Source organism: Maniola hyperantus, chromosome Z, assembly GCF_902806685.2.
Source record: "Maniola hyperantus chromosome Z, iAphHyp1.2, whole genome shotgun sequence".
Taxonomy (NCBI): Eukaryota; Metazoa; Arthropoda; class Insecta; order Lepidoptera; family Nymphalidae; genus Maniola; species Maniola hyperantus.
Genome location: NC_048564.1, coordinates 15,965,205 through 15,986,321, shown reverse-complemented (window position 1 = coordinate 15,986,321; position 21,117 = coordinate 15,965,205). Strand labels below are relative to the sequence as shown.

Below are 21,117 nucleotides of genomic sequence, written 5' to 3'. Positions count from 1 at the left end.
TAAGTTCGGCAATAGTGCGTATGTTAAGCTATCGAAACTATATACCAAACAACCAGCCAATCTCTGTTGAATAAATAAAATATCTTGTAAGTAATTTAAAAATAAATTAAGAGACTTAGATGAATTATTATTCTAAAGATCACTCGTCACTGAAATATTTAAATTTTCATGCATCCAAAATAATTATGTTGTTCATAATTATGTACGGAACCCTAAATGAGTGAGTTCCGGCTCGCACTTGGCCGGTTTTTAAGGTTTTTAAAGGTTACTTTTCTCGTGAAATGTTACACATTGAGTTGTCTCGTGTTACATTTGACTTGGTAGGAGTAATACAGTGCGACAAGTCTCTCTTGGCACTTGAATGACATTGACAGAGGGCGGTGTTGGAGAACAAAGGCTTAGAATATTCAAACAAGAACAAAGGGGACACTTGACGGCAACGTTAGTCCGATTTTCGCCACGCGCCAAGATAGCCTTGTCGCACTGTAGTGTTCTGTGCATTTGACTATCTGCTCTCTGGTATATAGTGTGTTATCTATGCTATCTGCCACTGGCAACACTGATTAAAACCGTTAAGTTCTCAAATAATGCTTTTATTTCTAAAAAATCTGGGCATCGTGGGCATCTAGGATTTGCAGAGCTAACATTTTGAATTAACAAAGAGTTATCTTTGTTAATTCAAATTCGGAAACTTACGTTTTCCGACTATAAATCGTCCTTGGAATTCAAGGCAAAACAAATAAGCATTGAAAATGCGGTGTTGCGTGCCTTTCTGTAGGAACACTACGGACAATGTATCAACAACGGAGGGACAAGGGACTTGCGAAGAAACCAGTTTTCACCGGTGAGTATTATTTGACTTTTGAGTTGAGTTGACTCGCAAGTCGTAGTTATATCCAGTTCTCACGTCTTGTCCGAGTGTTATAACATTGTTGAGAGTTTACGGTCGTTATCAGTTCTGTGCTGACTGCAGCGTGCTGGTCTTAGCCAGTCTGAGCAGTAATCAGTTAGTTCAGAGCAGCTAATTATGCTGGTGGTCATTGAAACACTGCCCTGCAGCCCGCTTGTAGCAAAGCAAGAACTTTCAAGGAGTTATCAAAGGGTGTGTGTATTTGAAATGTAACTATAGTCGACGCATTTTAAACTGAGTCGTCGAGCTATCGGTCTGTTTCGGTCGCACACACACAGCGAAACAGACAGATAACTCGACGACTCAGTTTAAAATGCGTCGACTATAGATAATGTACGAAACGTGAGTAAAGGTGGTTCTACTGTGAATATATGAATTACTTTGATACATGTTAATTTGCTTGTAATATCTAAATATATAATAGGAAAAGGTGACTGACTGACTGACTGATCTATCAGCGCACAGCTCAATCTATTGGACGGATCGGGCTGAAATTTAGCATGCAGATAGCTATTATGACGTAGGCATCTGCTAAGAAAGGGTTTTTGAAAATTCAACCCCTAAGGGGGTGGAATAGGGGTTAGAAATTTGTGTAGTCCATGTGGACGAAGTCGCGAGCATAAGCTAGTATAACGTAAAGGTAATTTCCAGTTTCCCGAGTGAAATGCACCTCCGTGCGGCTTGGCTCAGAGCGCTCGGCAAACAAGCCGACCTACCGGACTCTGCTGTGGTCTGCTCGCAGCATTTTCTAAATGACGACATAATATATGAAACAGAAAGTGGCGTAAGGCAAATTCGTACTGGTGCTATTCCTTCGGCAGTGCAGGTAACTCATAATGTCATGTAACATATTGTTAGTTGTCAGTAAATCAAAAGTAACTTAATCAGATCAAGTGTGTCTGAGGAAGGAGAAGGAGCTATGGAGCTACATTGGATCTTAATTTCATTTATTATTATTTATGCATTCCAATATTGATTATATAAATTATTAAACAATTATTTTTATAATTACAATATTGAAACCTTGTTAGGGCACAGCAATTATTATATTATTCGTCAAGTAGATAGTCATTAATTTTGTAAAAGGCTTCTTTGATTAGGAATTCTTTTAATGCATTGATGAACGCTATATTATGCTCAATTTTTTTTATATGGTCTGGAATTTTATTATAAATTTTAGTTGGGACCCGTACTGTGTATTTTTAGTTTAGAGCTTGGCACAATCATGTTAAGTTTATGTGCAGTTACCTATTGTAGCATTGTATGGAAACAGTAATGTAGAATTAACTAAGAGTATATTTCCAGGTTTGCATGATATGCCTAGACACTGACAGCAAGCTGTTACTGATGAGTAAACACAAATTGGAAGAAGCATATGAAAATTTAACAGGACAGCCTGTAAGTTGTTAATTTATGATGTATAGTTATGTATTGTATAGTGTATATAGTTACGTATTGTATAGTTTATACACACCCGTGGCGAAGGGTGGAAATTTGAAGAAGGGACGCCGGAGCAAAAGCAAAGTTCTTACCTAACAGAATATCAGCCACCGTCACCGATGTTTCTATGGCGATTCAAAGGCCACCGTCACCATATCAAAAGGCACTGATATTTTAGAAACCTTTGTGACTTTGAAAAAAACCGGCCAAGTGCGAGTCAAGCTCGCGCAACGAGGGTTCCGTATTTCAGTCGTATTTTTTCGACATTTTGCACGATAATTAAAAAACTATGATGCGTAAAAATAAATAGAAACCTGTCATAGAATGCACAGGTGAAGCCCTTTCATATAATACCCCACGTGATATAGTTATCTTACTTCGAAAATTGAAAATACTAATAATTAGTTTATGACCACAATTTAATTTTTTTGTGTGATATAACCACAAATTGACGGTTTTCAGATTTTTCCTCTAATGCCAGCTATAAGACCTACCTACCTGCCAAATTTCATGATTCTAGGTCAACGGGAAGTACCCTGTAGGTTTCTTGACAGACAGATAGACAACAAAGTGATCCTATAAGGGTTCCGTTTTTCCTTTTGAGGTATGGAACCCTAAAAAGCCTTTTTGTGTAGCTGTGAGACACATCCATGCTTGCGTACTCCAAATAAAAAACCATAACCATTTTAGTGTTTGGTTTTTATGGTTACATAGCAAGAAGTCTGTTTTAACAACAATGTCTGTGAATTACTGCCATTTCTGATGTTGACTTACCTCGTAGCTTTAGTTTTAAGTTTGCGTAATAATTATCACCATTATATCTTACAAATCCAACACCATACCAGACCATCAATAAGAGTAATTTATTACCTATTTTGAATAAATCATTTGACTTTGACAAACTGATTTTTTTGTCTTCATATTTAAAGGCGCGAATTGACTGTTTGTTTTAATAAATTATTTATTAAACAAGTTGCCTACTAGATAAAATGAGTTCAAGTGAGGATAGTATGGAATTTAATTGCACGGCTAATCTGAGAGCTGAGGCTGAATTAGCTAAATACATAGTATAATTTATACTTTTTTTAATATTTTTAACCGACTTCAAAAAAGGAGGTGGTTCTCAATTCGATTGTATGTTTTTTATTGTATGTTTGCTACGCGATTACTCCGTCAATTATGAACCGATTTTGATAATTCTTTTTTTGTTCTGTAGAACATACTTCAGAGGTGGTCCCATTTTACTTTGGTGAAGATCTGATGAATATCTTCGGAGATGGAGAACAGAACTCCTCAATAGATAAGAGTAAATTGCTCGTGATGAGTGTAACAGCTTAGTAAACAGTAGGTTTTTAACCAGGCATATCATATTTTAGTACGACGATGGGGCCACTAATAACCACCAACACTAAATTGGGTAATAAATTAAATTATTTTTTACTTTTTAGTGTTCGTGGTTATTGAAGTCGGTTTTTATTTTTTTTTGATTTTTTTTTAAGAAAAGTATTGTACATGCCTCGACCGGGAGTGCCTTTCTGGCCTCGCGTTATAGACGTCCTTGCCGAGGCTCGGCCGTCTAACTCACACTCGACCAGAAAACGCTTACTTCCCGGTCTCGTGCAGTACTGTACTATTGATAAATTATAAACAGTGCAGAGACAAACAAGGATTATGTAAGGAATGTTAGATTACTTTAATCGTGTGTTGTTTCAGGTGTGTGATCAAGGCAACCTAAAACAAACACTTTGCGTACAATGTGCTCAGAGATTGATGAACTTTAGTAGATTTAGAGACAAGAGCTTGAGAGCCCGTGCATTGACGATGGAGTTAGTTGAAAAACATGAATTAGTGAGTATTTAATACATAAACTGGCATCCTTTCTAATCCTCATACTGTACACATTAAATACTAACTTGTCTCTTAACAGGTAACAAGAAAAGATATAAAAATGATAAACCGCACAAAACACCAACTAAAGAGTAATATGGTGTTGACAACGCTAGGACCTGACCACTGCGACTTACACATTGATGTGGATCTGTTAAAGTCTAAAAGTGTTCCCTTCCAATGTACTTTTTGTTTGGAGGAATTTGACCATGAACATGTGTACATTCAACATACCTGCTTGCATCTCCAGGTGAGATAGCTTTCACTATTGTAACTTGTTCAATATAGTAGCTTGTAAAGATGGGCGTTATTGGCTATTTATGTCAACGGTTAATCAACAGTTATTTAGTTTCAATACCGATATTGATAACCGTTGTCGAATATCGGTATCAAAGTTGTGTTTCAACTAATTTAATATGCGCAACGCGCAGCGGTTTCCGTAGTAGTAACTAAGCTAGCTGCCGTATCAATACCGTCTGTATAGCTAGCGCGCGCATATTCACTAAAATAAAACCAGTTTGACTTTCATGAATATCTATAGGTCAAACTATAGTGGACGCCTGCACGAATAGTTTGCCACAGTCCAGTTAACCAAAAACATTTCACGAAGATTGATAAACCAAAGAGGACCTTATCTCTATTACTCTAAGGCTAACTGTATTAAGTTTGATAGATCAAAGTGTAATGGACAAGTACTTGTGCAGTTAAGCCTTAGCGTAATAGAGATAAGGTCGGCTTTGGTTTACCAAGTTCTTAGTTACTAAGCCGGTAGCCAATAACCGCTCCTTCTCAGCTTTCAGTGAAAGAAAGAAAGAGAAGGCATAATTATTGCGTTTCTAGTAACCAAAAAACCAAACAATGCATTGTCAGTTGCCAGTTGGCAGCGTTGCGTTGTCAGGTGGTTCGTCATAGATGTTAGCTGAAAACCGTTGCTAGCTACGACAATAACGCTATGGTACGCTATAGGCACGGCAGCGGTTTTCAGTTAAGTTAAGCTATAGCGGACACATGTCTAGTAGCTTGTTTAGTTGTGAAGGGGACCTCTCAAACTCTCAAAGGACAGAAACGTTACGGCTTTGTTTTGTATTTTGCAGGAGAGTGACAGTGAAGCTGAATGTGAGACATCACAAGTATGCAGTCCTCGTGCAGCTGGGAGCTCCAGCTCTGCACACTCTTCACTCGTCACTGAGAACAAGTCAGTATACCTGCTCCTAATAATAGCGTTTAGTTCATGTAACAGTTACAATGCACTCATACTTGTATCAGAAATCATAATACTCTAACCTGCTGTATGCAGTATACATACTGGCTAGGGGCTCCCCAGTACACTCTAGATACATTCTGATTATTTATTTCACAGACAGTCGGACCCCAGCCCTTCTGGACATTCTGCTCAGACCTTAGGTAAGATGCAGCCTTATTTATCGTTTTACATTTTTAACCGACTTCAAAAAAAGGAGGAGGTTCTCGATACGTCGGAATCTTTTTATACATTTATAAACGAGGAAAAAGTAGAAATGTTTTGTTTCAGTCGCTCCTCTGCCCGCGAGTCTTGCAGCAAATAACGAAACAAAAGTGCCCCCAACTGAAGAAAGTGATTTACAAAGTAAAACTGATTGTTTGAACAATGTGATTAACATACAATGTAATGATTTGTCTACAAATAGTTCACACATTGAGGAAAGAGGGTTCATTTGTGACATTTGTAAAAAGATGTATAAACGAAAAAGTTTCTTAGTTAAACACATAAAGGCCCACGTTGAAGTATCATGGTTCACTTGCAACATTTGCCACTACAAATGTAAAAATCAAGGTGATTTTAAGAGGCATATGATAACTCACACAGGTGAAAAACCATTTGCATGTAAGTTATGCGATTACAAATGTACAATTAACATCAATTTAGTGAGGCATATGAGAACTCACACTGGTGAAAGACCTTTCTCGTGTAAGTTATGTGATTACAAATGTGCACAAAATAGTCATCTAGTGACGCACATGAGAACTCACACTGGTGAAAGACCTTTCTCGTGTAAGTTATGTGATTACAAATGTGCACAAAATAGTCATCTAGTGACGCACATGAGAACTCACACTGGTGAAAGACCTTTCTCGTGTAAGTTATGTAATTACAAATGTGCAGGAAATAGCGATCTAGTGAGGCACATGAGAACTCACACTGGTGAAAGACCTTTCTCGTGTAAGTTATGTGATTACAAATGTGCACAAAATAGTCATCTAGTGACGCACATGAGAACTCACACTGGTGAAAGACCTTTCTCGTGTAAGTTATGTAATTACAAATGTGCAGGAAATAGCGATCTAGTGAGGCACATGAGAACTCACACTGGTGAAAGACCTTTCTCGTGTAAGTTATGTAATTACAAATGTGCAGGAAATAGCGATCTAGTGAGGCACATGAGAACTCACACTGGTGAAAGACCTTTCTCGTGTAAGTTATGTGATTACAAATGTGCACAAAATAGTCATCTAGTGACGCACATGAGAACTCACACTGGTGAAAGACCTTTCTCGTGTAAGTTATGTAATTACAAATGTGCAGGAAATAGCGATCTAGTGAGGCACATGAGAACTCACACTGGTGAAAGACCTTTCTCGTGTAAGTTATGTAATTACAAATGTGCAGGAAATAGCGATCTAGTGAGGCACATGAGAACTCACACTGGTGAAAGACCTTTCTCGTGTAAGTTATGTGATTACAAATGTGCACAAAATGGCCATCTAATGAAGCATATGAGAACTCACACTGCCGCTGGTGAAAAGCCTTCATCATGTTCGTGAGCCGGAGAATGCTCAGGAGATAAACTCTACAACAGATAGTGTAGTAGTGTGCTTTGTGTAGTGTAGCTTGGAGGATCTGGTTATGACACGATCCCCTGACATTAATCAAGATACTATATAATATAATAATAATTCGTCAGAAAATAGTTTTTAAAACAATAGGATATGTCATGTGTAATTGTATTTCACTTCGTGATCTAAACGGCTAAAATAATTTCTTTATTTCTTTTTTTTAGTACTACAAGTTTGTTTATGTCTTTATTTCTTTTTTGTTTAGTACTTAAAATTTGGTTGATATTATTACATTGGTTTTTAATTATTCTTTTTTTGTTTATTTGTTTATTTTTAGGGTTCTGTACCTCAAAAGGAAAAACGGAACCCTTATAGGATCACTTTGTTGTCTGTCTGTCTGTCTGTCTGTCGGTCTGTCAAGAAACCTACAGGGTACTTCCCCTTGACCTAGAATCATGAAATTTGGCAGGTAGGTAGGTCTTATAGCTGACATTCGGGAAAAAATCTGAAAACCGTGAATTTGCGGTAACATCACACAAAAAAAACTTAAATTGTGGTCATGAACTAATAATTAGTATTTTAAATTTTCGAAGTAAGATAATTAACTATATCAAGTGGGGGTATCATATAAAAACCCTGAACTTGTGTAGGTATTCTAAAACAGATTTTTATTTATTTTTATGCATTATAGTTTTTGAATTATCGTGCAAAATGTCGAAAAAATACGACTGTAGTACGGAACTCTCGTTGCGCGAGTCTGACTCGCACTTGGCCAGTTTTTTGGATTAATACTAAAAGACTAATAATGAGACGGAAGATAATTTTTAAAATAGTCATTTACCTAAGTACGTAATTGACCAAGGTCCCCGTAGCGCCAGTCCTGCTTTATTTTCTGAGTAACGTAGTAGTATGGGGTATGTATGTATCAGTGGCGTGCAGGTCATAGAGGCATCCCGTGAGGAGTCGCTGGATCTCCCATCGGGCGCGTCCTCGGGGTGGTGGATAGGGGAATGCCTCCCAGATATGGGTGGTACCGGGGAAATCAAATACCCGGCGCGAACCAAAACCAGTAGGCATGGGCGTGCCTTTAGTCCTGTAAGATGCGGCCTAGGGGACTTCACCCCGACAGAAAAAGCAAGCTGTGGTTCAGCAAAAAATGAAAGCGAATAGTAAAAATGATGTACCCCAGGTGGGTACCGCAGCTGGTTTACCCTGCGGAGAATCCCACACTGAACCTAATTCAGTCAGCCCTGCCGTATCTGGGGAGGGCAACTATCGCTTTGCCCAAGGAGCCAATAATTCAGACACAGAATGAAAAGCAGAAAAAACTAGAAGAGCTGACAAACCCGTTCGCAAGAAGAGACTATCAGGAGAACCCCACCGGGAACCGGAAAACTGATGAATCCGCCATACGCCGCTGATACGAGAAGGGTAGAACGCCCGCGCGGAGAGGAAGAGACGCGCATTTTCGCGCGTCCCTTGAAGGAATTTGAGGGGCCGAGTGTGTCTGCGCGCCCCTCGGAAAAAGAGAGCGGATGTGTCAGACAGCTCACTCGCGTCAACTGCATCAACTGCTTCCGGAACGCGGAAAAGGCGGCAGCCTTACTTATGTAAGCCGGGAAAGGCAAAGAAAACGGCTGTGGAGGACGACGGTCATGCCCCTGACCCTTATGTGTCTGCGACAAGTATAAAGGCAATTACAAAAAAAATAAAAACCGACTTCGTTACACAAACACTAAAAATTGAAAAATAATTTAATTTATTACCGAATATATTATGTATACAAGAGTTAATATAGTTCCATAATAATATTTTTGGGTTCCGGTGCCAATTAGCTTTAGCTGCGCGAATCGTCTAGACTTCATATTTTTATAGGACTCCACAATGGCACCTCATTGGCACCGACCCCAAAAAATATTATTATGGAACTATATTAACTCTTGTATACATAATATATTCGGTAATAAATTAAATTATTTTTCAATTTTTAGTGTTTGTGTAACGAAGTCGGTTTTTATTTTTTTTGTAAAAATTTTTTATTTCACAATTTTTAGTGGCTCCATGGAATTATGCTATGACTGGTTAAAAATCTACTGTTTACTAAGCTATTACACTGATCGCGAGCAATTTACTCTTATCCGTTGAGGAGTTCCAGTATCTATCTTCGAAGATGTTCATCAGATCTTCACCAAATTGAAATGGGACCAACTTTGAAGTATACCCTTTCAAACAAAAAAAGAATTTCCAAAATCGGTCCAGGCGTTTTCGAGTAATCGGGGAACATACATAAAAAATAAAAAAAAAAATAAAAAAAAAAGATTCCGACGAATTGAGAACCTCCTCCTTTTTTTGAAGTCGGTTAAAAAAAGATCTGCCTACTGTCGAGACCATCCAGGACGAGTTGAAAGTCTGCACCTCTGTTGACATAATGACCCGCATTTTTGAGTCTGTGTCTACCATCGAAAAAGTTGCAGATAGTTCTCGAAATTTGAGGGGCGCTCACGCACAAAATCTCCGCCTGGCTGCCCGCTCTGCGATGGCAGCGGTATCAGAGCTGACACAAAGAAGGTGGTGTAGGTACCATGGTATTTTTAAAGAATCATGCGTTTAAATGTTTTTACGAAATTCGGTACTGAGATATCTTACATCAGGGGGCGGGCTACTACGGATAGGTTACTTTTTGTCTTGGAAAATCAAAAGTTCTCACGGGATCTTTAAAAACCTAAATCCACGCGGGCGCAGCCGCGGGGATCAGCTAGTATATATATATATATATATGTTACGGGCAACGTGATTAACTGGCCGTTATTAATAAGGACCGGCCATTATTAATAATGCCCAAGAGTGATGGGCAAAGTGATTAATTTATCACTTTGATCGGCCATTATTAATAATACCCGACGGCCCGTGGTCCATGTAATAAGTCATGTTTGACATAGCTTGAAATCACTTGGACCGGGCAGTATGAATAATTCCCAAAAAGGTTTCAAAAACTAATCAAATCACAAACGTCGTATTCCGCAAACATCATTTTACAAAAAAAACATTTGATAAACATTGTATTACAAATGTTTTACTTTGCAAAAGTGATGAACACTACCACGACAGGTCGACGGAGCCCCGCTTGGCGGGGCTCCTTTTCTGGGTGGTTTAAATCCCCTTCTAACCTAACCCATCCGAGTCGGGGTGCCCCGAGTCCCGAGCTCGCTTCGCTCGCTCTTGCAGCCTAAGTTCTCTGTGTCTGTTTTTCCTATATAGTTTATTTTTTGTTGACTTTTCATGAAAATTTTGTAAGTTTAATTTCATTTAATAAACAAAAACACTACAGTTCACCTATTTTATTACTTTGCCCAAGATAGGGTGTGCATATTCATAATGGCCGGAAAAAGTGATTAATCATGCTGTTTTAATCACATTGTCCAATTGAGTCGGGCATTATGAATACAGACCGGCCATTATTAATAGTGCCCGGACTTTTCAAATTGCCCATAACATATATATATATATATATATATATATATGTTATGGGCGAAGTTATTAGACGCAAATAAATAATATTGAATTTCATAGCTGTGTCGAGGAAAGATTTTTTAATAGATTAAATGGCAACCTACCTTAATATTAAGTCGTGAATTGCTTATAATAAAATTCAAAAATGGGTTAATGTTCAGAATAATTTTTATAGCAAGTTATGTATTCAGTATGTTATGTTATATTTTTACAGACACAGTACAAGCAGAAATGACTTCCCCAAGTGTTACTAAGATGATAACGAGTGATCCTCAACTAGACTTAATGAAAGCGCAAGAAGAAACTCCTGCATCTAAAAAACCACTGGTTAAAATAAATTTCGTCAAAACATGTAAGAAAAACTTAGCTGATATGACAAGAGATGAACTTGAAGAATTCTGTATTTTAAAAATAGTTGAAGGTGTCGAGGACCGAAGTAATTTAAGTGGAATAAAATCTCAGTTTAAAGCTATAACGCTAAATATAGAAGAATTTAAGAAAAAAGCAGCAGCACTGACAAAACAAAACCGAGACTTACTGATCGTCTTAAAGGCAGTTCAAGAGGAACAGAAGAAAAAGTCTAATATGCCAATAACACCTTTAAAAATAACACGATCTGTTGGCATGCAGGTGCTGATGACCGACAAAGTTGACTTACGAAAGAAATCGCAAAATCCTAATACAGCTAAAAACAATGCTGCTGCCAACAGTGGAGCCAACCGGCAAGTGAAACCAGCACAGAATAATATAGAGCTTCAGAAATTGCTAACAAATACAACTCCCAATTTACCAATTCCTGTGCTCAGATTAGTCCCGGCCATAAACAACAGCAATATGAATAATATAAAAATACAACCATCCCCTGAAAACACGCCAGGTAAATCACAAGTCACAGGACCTGTCAACAAATCTCCAGTCCCAAATGTGTCCAATGGTCTACCTGCGATACCGCTTATCCCAAAACCGGAAAAACGACCACACAGTCGAATGCAACAGAATGATTCAGTAACTGTAGACTTAACTGATGATGAGAGAGAGAACCCTCGAAAAGTGTATATACCCATAAGTGGCTCACAATCTCCGGTTGGCGTCAGACCTGGACAGACAATTATGTTGAGAACCATTTCTCCTCCAGGTAAATTATTTACTATTATTGATACATCTTGATTTTAACAAATCAAAATAAACAATACATTTACTAAATCACTATATTTTAGGTCCAAGGCAAAGAGTTCCTACGCCTGGGGTTGCGAAACCGAATCAAAGTCCTAATGCTGTAAGAATGCAGCTAGTCCCAAGTCTACATCCGGCACCTTTTCCAGAATCGGTGAAGCAAGATCAACCACAGAATTGGAAAGCCTTGCCTCCGGCTCCCGAGCTCAAATTGTCAAAATTAAAAAATGGAATTGTAATATCATGGAAGATAGATGGATACCAGGAAGAGACCTATGAAGAAATTGCTAGTTATCATTTGTATGCTTACCAGGAGACTATGTCGCCTCCGAGTACTGCTCTATGGAAAAAAATTGGCGATGTCAAAGCTGTGGCACTGCCTATGACATGCACGGTGACACAGTTCATGGCCGGATATAAATACTACTTCGCAGCTAGAGCTGTCGATATCAGATCTCGCTTAGGGCCTTTTAGCTTGCCAGGAAGTATCCTGTTTTGAATAAAATGTAAGACTGAATTGTAATTTTGTATGGAACTTGGTAGGTTACTTGTGTTTTCAATGTCATACATTGTCGTTATTTGTGTATTGTTATTAGAAAAAGGAATACTATTATCTTAATTTATTTAAACTAAGCACGCTTAGACTTCCAAATACTTCGCGGTTTATAATTAATGTTTTTTTTCACATAGTGAATTTCATATTGAATATTTGAACATAATTAGTAGATTATTAATAAACATAAACATTGTATAATAAGTTAGTTATAACTTATTATAACTGTATTGTTTGTATCATATTTATTTATGTCCTATATTGTGCCCCTAATAAATGAAGCGCAGATAATATAAATTCAGTGAAGATAGCTTCTCACTGATTTTATCTCTGTGCTTCATAATCTATATTAATAAAAAAAATAATAGACATTTGTTAGTTATACAAAAACTCATGAACGGCTGAACCGATTTGCCTAATTTTGGTTTTAAAATGGGAGTCAAAAGTTCAGTTCGATCGAGATTTTCTGGTAAGGATTCGAAGGCCCCCTGAGTTTCAGGGCTTATTACACCGATTACTTATTACACCGTCATGTATGTCAAAATACATACCTATAGTTCAAGACAGGTTGACATGGCAATCGGGATGGGGACGACCCGCTCACCCGCACAGCCCCGCGTTAACCCAGTGCGGGATAGCACGGGTGACGTGTGAGTGTGCGGGGCGTCCTCCCGGCTTAAGGTGCTTGTCCACTGAAGCGGCGCGGAGCGGAGGTGTGTTGACCAGACCAATCAGATTTTCAGTAAATAACGTTATAATTTTATTCTGTCGTCTGACAAAACTGATTGGTCAACTATACACATCTCCGCTTCAGTGGACAGGCACCCTTATACCCTGATTGCCTCGACCTGTCGCGTACTATACATGATACGAAACTAGAAAAGTTTTGTAGGTATGTGAAGTGCGCATGTTTAGGTTGAGTGGAATGAGTCACGACTTTGCTTGGCATTGAGGGAATTAGCTTTTATTGTTGTAGAGTGTGTCACCAGCACATGAGTAGATATCCGTACAGAGTGACGACGCTGTCTTTCAGTAGATGTGAGCGCTGTGTTCTTATTAGTGGGAGGTCCCGGGTTCGATTCCTGGCAGGGGTTTGGAATTTTATAATTTCAAAATTTCTGGTCTGCCCTGGTAGGAGGCTCCGGCCGTGGCTAGTTACCACCCTACCGGCAAAGCCGTGCCGCCAAGCGATTTAGCGTTCCGGTACGATGTGTAGAAACCAAAGGGGTATGGGTTTAATAAAAACTGCCAGACCCCTTTCAGGTTAGCCCGCTATCATCTTAGACTGCATCATCACTTACCACCAGGTGAGATTGCAGTCAAGGGCTAACTTGTATCTAAATAAAAAAAAAGATACTACACGTGGTAAGTTATTTTACTCTTACGTAAAGTTTTGGGGAGTTTCTTGCCGGCTCTTCTCATTAGAATCTGTTTTCCGAACCGCTAGTAGTTTTGACGTTGTTGTGGATCTCTATAACTCTAAAAACACAGTCTTGAGCGGGGCACGATCATTGAGACCTATTTTGATAGCTAGGAACCAGGGCCGGCTTTAGCATATACGGCGAAAATTAGCCTGCGCGTTACTTGTCACTTGATTGTTACACCACAGGCTGTGCCCGCGGCTCCGCTCGCTTGGTCTCAGTGTGGTACTAGGTACCTATCGAAATTTATGGCGGTCGCCTAGGACTTTGCGCCTGAGTGCACCGCACCCTTTGAACCCCCGCGTAAAGATGGCCCTGCTTGGAACCATATCACCATCTATGAACCAAAAGCTTAATTTAGTGTAATCCGCTGAAACAGGTCGAATCTGTATGATGCACCATGCGAAATGCACCGCCTGCCCTCCCACTGCGTGGTGGTGCGTATTGCTTGCCGGGTGGCTGCTTTTCCAGCATGGTTAGCAGTGGGAGGGCGGGTGGTGCATTTCGCATGCTGCATGTTGCATCATACAGATTCGACCTGTTTCAGCGGATTATAGAAAATTAAGCTTTTGGTTCATTGTATATCATGGACTTCCGCAAAGTAACGCCTGCTTCTAAACACCTCCCATTGTCCATTTGTTCGTTTTCTCCATAGCGTTAAGGTTGTCTGGAAGAGATCGCTATTTAGCGATAAGACCGCCTTTTTGTACCTACTTATTAAGATTTCTTTTTGTAACCTGTCATTTGTGTTTCTGTGGTGCAATAAAATATATACATACATACATAATATCACCATTATCATTGTTAAACGGTTTTCAGGGTCAAATTTTTAGTGAACCTTTAAACAAAATTCTTGTTAAGTAATAAGATTTTGTTGGGGTCCCGAGGCGCAAGAATGGCAACTTCGCACCGGAAAGCGCAGCGTGGGAAGATCCCCACTAGGTGGACATTAGTACATCAAACGAGTCGCAAGGAGCCGCTCGAGCTGGATTCAGGCGGCGCAAGATAAGAGTCGCAACTCGCAAGAGTCCCCATAAGAGACCTATGCCCAGCGGTGAACGTTTATAGGGTTCCGGACCTCAAAAAGAAAAAGTATACCTTATAGGATTACTTTGTTGTCTGTCTGTCCATCTGTCCGTCGTGTCTGTCAAGAAAACCTATAGGCTACTTCCCGTTGACTCCAGAAATCGTGAAATTTGCCAGGTAGGTATGCTAGGTATCACAAGTACCTAAAGGAATAATGTCTATAAAGATATATAATAATTTACCAGACAAAATTCGTAACATAAACAATGAAAATAAATTCAACAGAATATTAAAAAACTTTTTATTAGAAAAGGGCTACTATGCCGTAAATGATTTCCTAAACGACGAACAAAAATAAATAATAATATCGGTCTCCCTACTAAGGTCTAAGGACCAAATTGCGACACCCAAACTGGGTATCCATAATACTTTGTACATACTTAATATGATGTAGTTTATGGAAATGCAATAAATGAAAATTGAAATTGGAATAAATCCGAAAACCGTAAATTTTCGGTTACACCACAAAAAAATGTGTTCATGAACAAATAATTAGTACCTACTTACTTATTTTCAATTTTCAAGTATACCAAGTGGGGTTTCATATGAAAGGGCTTTCATTTTGTCCCCTAATGCCAGCTATAAGAAGTTTATGATTCTAGGTCAACGGGAAGTGCCCTATAGGTTTCTTGACCAGACAGACAACAAAGTGATCCTATAAGGGTTATGCTTTTCCTTTTGAGGTACGGAACCCTAAAAACTACTAAACCCGCGTAAATTTATAAAGAAGCCGATACGAAAAGACTAACGTAAAATACCTATCATTACATTTTACATTGCACCGGCGAACTTGACACATATGCCGGCACTAGGCACTGCTGCCTGCCAACTCGCTTTATTTATGATTCTCAAATACAATGAACACGTGAGTTGAAAGATAAAGTTGATTGGGGCTGAGTAAGTACTTATTCGCCCAGTGCGGTTAGGACGTCCGCCTCCTCCTAATCGGAGATCGGGGGTTATGGACTCCTTCGCCAACTGAATAGGTACAGTGAAGTTAATATACCTACTTATAAAATAATAATAGTTAGGTAATTCATTATGAGTAGGTACAAACTCACCGATAAACTGATGTACAGATGTACAGACTGATGGCGAGATAGAAATTCATATATTTACGTGTGCATTATATATCGCAGTACTTCATAGCTTACGGACGCGTCCCATAGTTTGTTTCACGCTTTAAACTTGTGTTTTGTTTATTTATTTATTTTAAATAGTTGTAATACCTAGCTGTAAATTATTAACTATTCATATCTTATGTTTGGGAAGGCACTGGCCCCTAAGACACGGGATTTCCTAGTTTAGGGGTCAGTATTCCAGAGAGTTGATTACTGTACTGAGTTGTTCAAATAAATAAATAAATATTATTATTATTATTATTATAATAAACAAATAAAAAAAAACCCTCTAAGTTTTCGGAGTTATGTGCGTTAGGTGATTGATCTTGGAAATGTGCATAAGCAACTTTTTATCCTGGAAAAGCAAAGAGTTGTTACGGGATTTTTAAAAAACCTTAATCCACGCGGATGAAGTCTCGGGAATCTCCTAGTCTAGTAAAGCAGTGTCTGGAACGGGCCTAAAAAAACTGCAAAAGCCGCCCGTTTTAGTTAATTACAGTCCCAACATCCAGCGACATGCGTTATGAAAATGCACGACAGAAATAGACTGTTGGACTACTCTCTAAAGCGCGCTATAACATGGACTTCGAGATAATATGTAATAAAAGTTAAAACCGCTGGTATTTTTACAGTTATATTTTACAGTATAGTCCGTACAAAATGACTCCTCACGCGCCATTTTAAATCTATGGATCAACTGTCATGTCAAAAGTACGGTTCACCCTTTGTTAAAATCGTATTTTTGACATTAAATTTGACACAATAAGTTAAAATGGCGCGTGAGGAGTTAAATTTTACGCATTATAAATAGTAAATGGGTTTAAATGTAAGCTTCCTATAAGATTTTACATTTCACCAATGTTGATATGGTAGTATTCGAGTGTTAAAACACTTCAGAGTTAAAGTAAAATGGACCTTAATTGCCTTGTTTTAATGCAAAAGTTTATCTAGCATCTACAGCCAGCGCTCCAAGCGGAAACGTTATGAAATTAAAAATGGGGGTACTGAATTTTAAACTTTAAACCAATAGAGCTTAGGTCTATTTTACTTTGACGTTACTTTGTTTCGACTCTCGCATTCTATCAACTTTTTACTTTATGATCAACCCAACGCCGACCCGCTACTGAGCATGGCCTAACCCTTCTCAATTTCCCTCGTAGGCCAAAGTCTGCCACGCTGGCCTAGTACGGCTTAATAGACATCACACACCTTTGAGAACATTATGCAAAACTCTCAGGAACGCTCTATCAACTTTGGTGAGATGTAAAATCTGAGAGACTATACTAAATAGGTACACTAACCTGGTTTGTTGTGATGCGTGCGCGGTGCAGGGCGGGCGGCCGGCGACTGGGCGGGCGGGGATGCGCGGGCGCCGTCTCACGCGTCTATACGTTTATATGTGACTACACGGATACGATACGACCTTGTGACGTGGGTAATAAATTTTTTTCATTCGACTACGGGAAAAATTTCATAAATGCACGGGACGCGTCGGGTTTTCCGTACATAGTTTACCTTATAGTTTGTAAGTAAGAATTACGTTAAAAGTTCAATTATTAATAAGCTCCCCTTAGTTATCTAATTCCTCGTTCATTCCAAGTTAATAGTTCATTTATTTGCTAGTTTGTTACTATAAATGAAAAAAAGAAATAGGTTAATGAAAAATGTTAGTTAGACGAGTGTTTGTATTGCACTACCAGCTACCTACTCTGTACTGATGACTTAGCCGACATCGACACCACAACGATGCACGCGCGTAGTCAGCGCTATTGCTAAACATAATACCTATAATTTGATACTTGAATAATATTAATAAGAATGTAAAAAACCGACCAAGTGCGAGTCAGCCTCGCGCACCGAGGGCTACGTACTACAGTCGTATTTTTTCGTCATTTTGCACGATAAATCAAAAACTGTTATGCATAAAAATAAATAAAAACCGGACAAGTGCGTGGCGTGCCACGCGCAATCTATGGGGTAGACGAGAAAAAAAAATCATCCCCACTTTAGATATAGGGGAGCTACACAAAAAATATTTATCACAATTTTATTTCACCACTTTGTCGGCGTGATTAATATATTTTATACCCATGCCAAATTACAGATTTCTAGCACTAAAAGTCTCTGAGATCAACTGAGGACGGACGGACGGACATGGCGAAACTATAAGGGTTCCTTGTATACTACGGAACCCTAAAAATCTGTCTAAGAATGTACAGGCATAGCCCTTTCATATGATACTTAGTATAGCTATCTTACTTTGAAAATTGAAAATAATAATTACTTGTTCATGAACACATTTAATTTTTTTTTTGTGATGTCAACACTTTACGGTTTTCAGATTTTCCTTTACTTTTACTATAAGACCTACCTACCTACTAAATTTTATTAATCTAGATTCTAGGTAAACTGGAAGTAGGTACCCTATAGGTATTCTTGACAGAAACAACGGACAGACAGACAGACATATAGACAGACAAAAAAGTGATCCTATAAGGGTTCCTTTTTTCCTTTTGAGCTATGGAACCCTAAAAACTATCTTATTCCCGCGACTTCGTCCGCGTGGACTACATAAATTTCTTAACCCTATTTTACCACCTTAGGGAATGAATTTTCAAAAATCCTTTCTTAGTAGATGTCTACTTCATAATACTATCTACATGCCAAATTTTAGCGGGATCTGTCCAGTAGTTTGAGCTGCGCGTTGATACATCAGTCAGTCATTTAGTCAGTCTTCTTTTCATTTTATATTTATATAGATTTACGAGTCACTCGTAATAGGATCCAGAAAATTAACCTACAAAAAACGAAGATTTACTTTTTACTAGCCGATGCCCGATACTTCGCCCGCCTGAATTTAGATTTTCAAAAATCCCGTGGGATTTCTCTGATTTTCCGAGATATAAAGTAGATGTCACTCTTTAGATCTTCAGCTATATCCATGTAAAATATTAGATCAGGTTCGCTTCATTGCGGCGTGATTGAAGGACAAACCAACAAACAAACACACATTAGCATTTATAACATGGGTAGTGATACTTGGAAATTCGGTCAACGTTGGGACGTCAATTCTAATTTGAACAGTATCTCTCTCTCTAATAAACTTACTTAAATAATGCGTAAAAATGGCTCCTCATGCGCCATTTTAACGGATTTTAGTCCTCATTTTAACATAACAAAACCGTACTTTTTACATTTTTTTTTTTTTTTTACATGACCAATAGAGTTAAAATAGCGCGTGAAGCGTCATTTTTACGGACTATATACAGGATGTAACCAGAACGCTGGCAAAAATGAAGACAGGTGAAAGTACTGTGGCTCTACCGCGGTTGTTTGACAGCTACAATGTCACGATCGCAATCATCTCTGATTGGTTAATGCTCGCTCACTATTGGCCACAATGCTTTGTTGCAACAAGAATCGCACAAATTCAGCCAATCAGAACAATTGAGATTGTAATAATGATTGATGCAGGTTTTAGACAATCGCCCTACTGATGATTACTGATAAGGTACCACAAAAAAATGCGAAAAAAGATTAAATAATAAATCCAAAATTTTCACGATATATTGCAAGTAAAACATCTGACTAGGCTAGAGGTCAACGAACGTTCCGAAAGTAGGTCAAACGGAGTCATTGTCAAGTCATAGGTGGGGCGTTGACCCCAGTTTTTCACGCTATACATTGCGGGTTTGAAAAATACTAAATCACTAACTATAAAACTACAAAATGAGGCAAATGGTTTTGGATGGTGTTTAGGTAGTATAACAATAACGCTAAGTTTTTGCTAGCGTTCTTGTCACATCCTGTATATTATAATCTGTTAGTAACAAATTCAACAAAACAAAAACAAGACGCATTCGCACCTCTTTTTACCTCGAACGAGCGTAACGACCTTGTATGTACCTATTATACCTTGCTTATACCTATTTGTTTTAATTTTGATTTAGATTGAAACCAGCAACTAGCTCTGGTTTCTGCCTTCGTACGACATAACTACGTACCTACTTTGATTTCCCTTTCATATAAAAGTAAGGTGGTTAGGACGTCCGCCTTCAAATCGGAGGTCGGGGGTTCAATTTCGGGCACGCACCTCTAACTACCGACCATGAAAATATTCACAGTCGCAGATGATTTTTCGCCTATTCACAGATCAGATCATACTATTAGTAGGCCAATTTTACGTTGAGAAGTTGAAAGAAGATTATGAAACCCGGACTGATCCGGGACGTCGAGCGGATTTTTTTTCAGGGGTTGCCTGAAAAACAGCGCTGAGGTAGTGTACCCACATACACTACTACAGCTTTACGCTGAGACAATTCCCCTTTTTTGGGACAGTTTTGCGCCACAGACACGCATTCGGGTTTATGCCAGACAAGATTAATTTTTACTGTATTATTAATTTTTGTGTTTTGTATAACTGTAAACTGTGCGCTATGGTCCCAAATAAAAATTATTATTGTTAACTTTTCGGAGTTAAGTAATTAAATATCATTTGCTTTAACGATAAAGGAAAACGTCGTGAAGAAACCTGCATGCACTTCCATTCTCGAAGGTGTGTGAAGTCTACCAATCCGCACATAGCCAGCGTGGTAGACTGTAGCCAAAACCCTCCTCACTCTGAGAGGAGACCCGTGCTCTATAGTGAGCCAGCGATGGGTTGATTATGATGATAGTTTTAACTTTTAAGATTTACATTAGAAACCTTTGAGCCCCTGTGACTTTGCAACGCTTGAAATAGTTGTTTATAGCAAACACGTATATAGCAGAAAAAGGTGCCAAAAAACTCTTCACAACATCACACCCCTCCCGTACCGCTCCACTAGCGCAGGAACCTACTCAGTTATGCGTTATGCCACTGATAATACGACGAAACACCGTAGTCTATAATCTACATACATAAAAGAAAAAGGTGACTGTCTGACTGACTGACTGATCTATCAACGCACAGCTCAAACCACTTGACGGATGAGGCTGAAATTTGGCACGCAGATAACAATTATGACGTAAATATCCGCTAAGAGAGATTTTTTGAAAATTCACCCCCTAACGGCGATTACGCACTACACTTCCCTCATCCGAGTTCTATCAGTCATCCGTGAGAATACCAGCGATTATCTACGACATTTCATAAGCTCCCATACAAAACAATAAGGAACGTATTTTCACGGACTCGGATCGGATGAGTGCGTAACCCCCGTA

General features: G+C 38.7%; 2 protein-coding genes across 6 annotated transcripts in view; one reads left to right on the top strand and one right to left on the bottom strand.

Moving 5' to 3' along the window:
* Positions 1-17,342, bottom strand: part of Fhos (Formin homology 2 domain containing) — a 108,400-nt gene extending 91,058 nt beyond the window's left edge. For both annotated transcript variants that reach the window (XM_069508625.1, XM_069508626.1), the window contains exon 1: positions 17,217-17,342. The gene's annotated coding sequence lies outside the window, so the exon portion shown is untranslated. The remainder of the gene's footprint in view (positions 1-17,216) is intronic.
* Positions 614-12,517, top strand: LOC117995276 (zinc finger protein ZFP2-like). Of its 4 annotated transcripts, none has more exons than XM_069508599.1 (10): positions 614-844; positions 1,562-1,736; positions 2,216-2,308; positions 4,064-4,198; positions 4,278-4,487; positions 5,332-5,432; positions 5,598-5,641; positions 5,769-5,843; positions 10,776-11,696; positions 11,779-12,517. In XM_069508599.1, exons 1-10 carry the CDS (start codon positions 753-755, stop codon positions 12,231-12,233), a joined length of 2,301 nt encoding a protein of 766 aa, XP_069364700.1. In that variant the 5' UTR covers positions 614-752; the 3' UTR covers positions 12,234-12,517. The 4 variants fall into 4 exon arrangements, with proteins under 4 accessions (XP_069364700.1, XP_069364699.1, XP_034839154.2 ...); XM_069508598.1 differs by having other exon boundaries at positions 5,769-6,101; XM_034983263.2 differs by lacking the exon at positions 5,769-5,843.
* Positions 17,343-21,117: the final 3,775 nt, after the last annotated feature.

Coding starts and splice junctions, on each gene's coding strand:
- LOC117995276 (XM_069508598.1), top strand. CDS start 753: ATGCGGTGTTGCGTGCCTTTCTGTAGGAACACTACGGACAATGTATCA. Junction 6,102..10,775: donor AGGTGAAAAACCATTTGCAT/GTAAGTTATGCG, acceptor ATATTTTTACAG/ACACAGTACAAGCAGAAATG. Junction 11,697..11,778: donor GAGAACCATTTCTCCTCCAG/GTAAATTATTTA, acceptor ACTATATTTTAG/GTCCAAGGCAAAGAGTTCCT.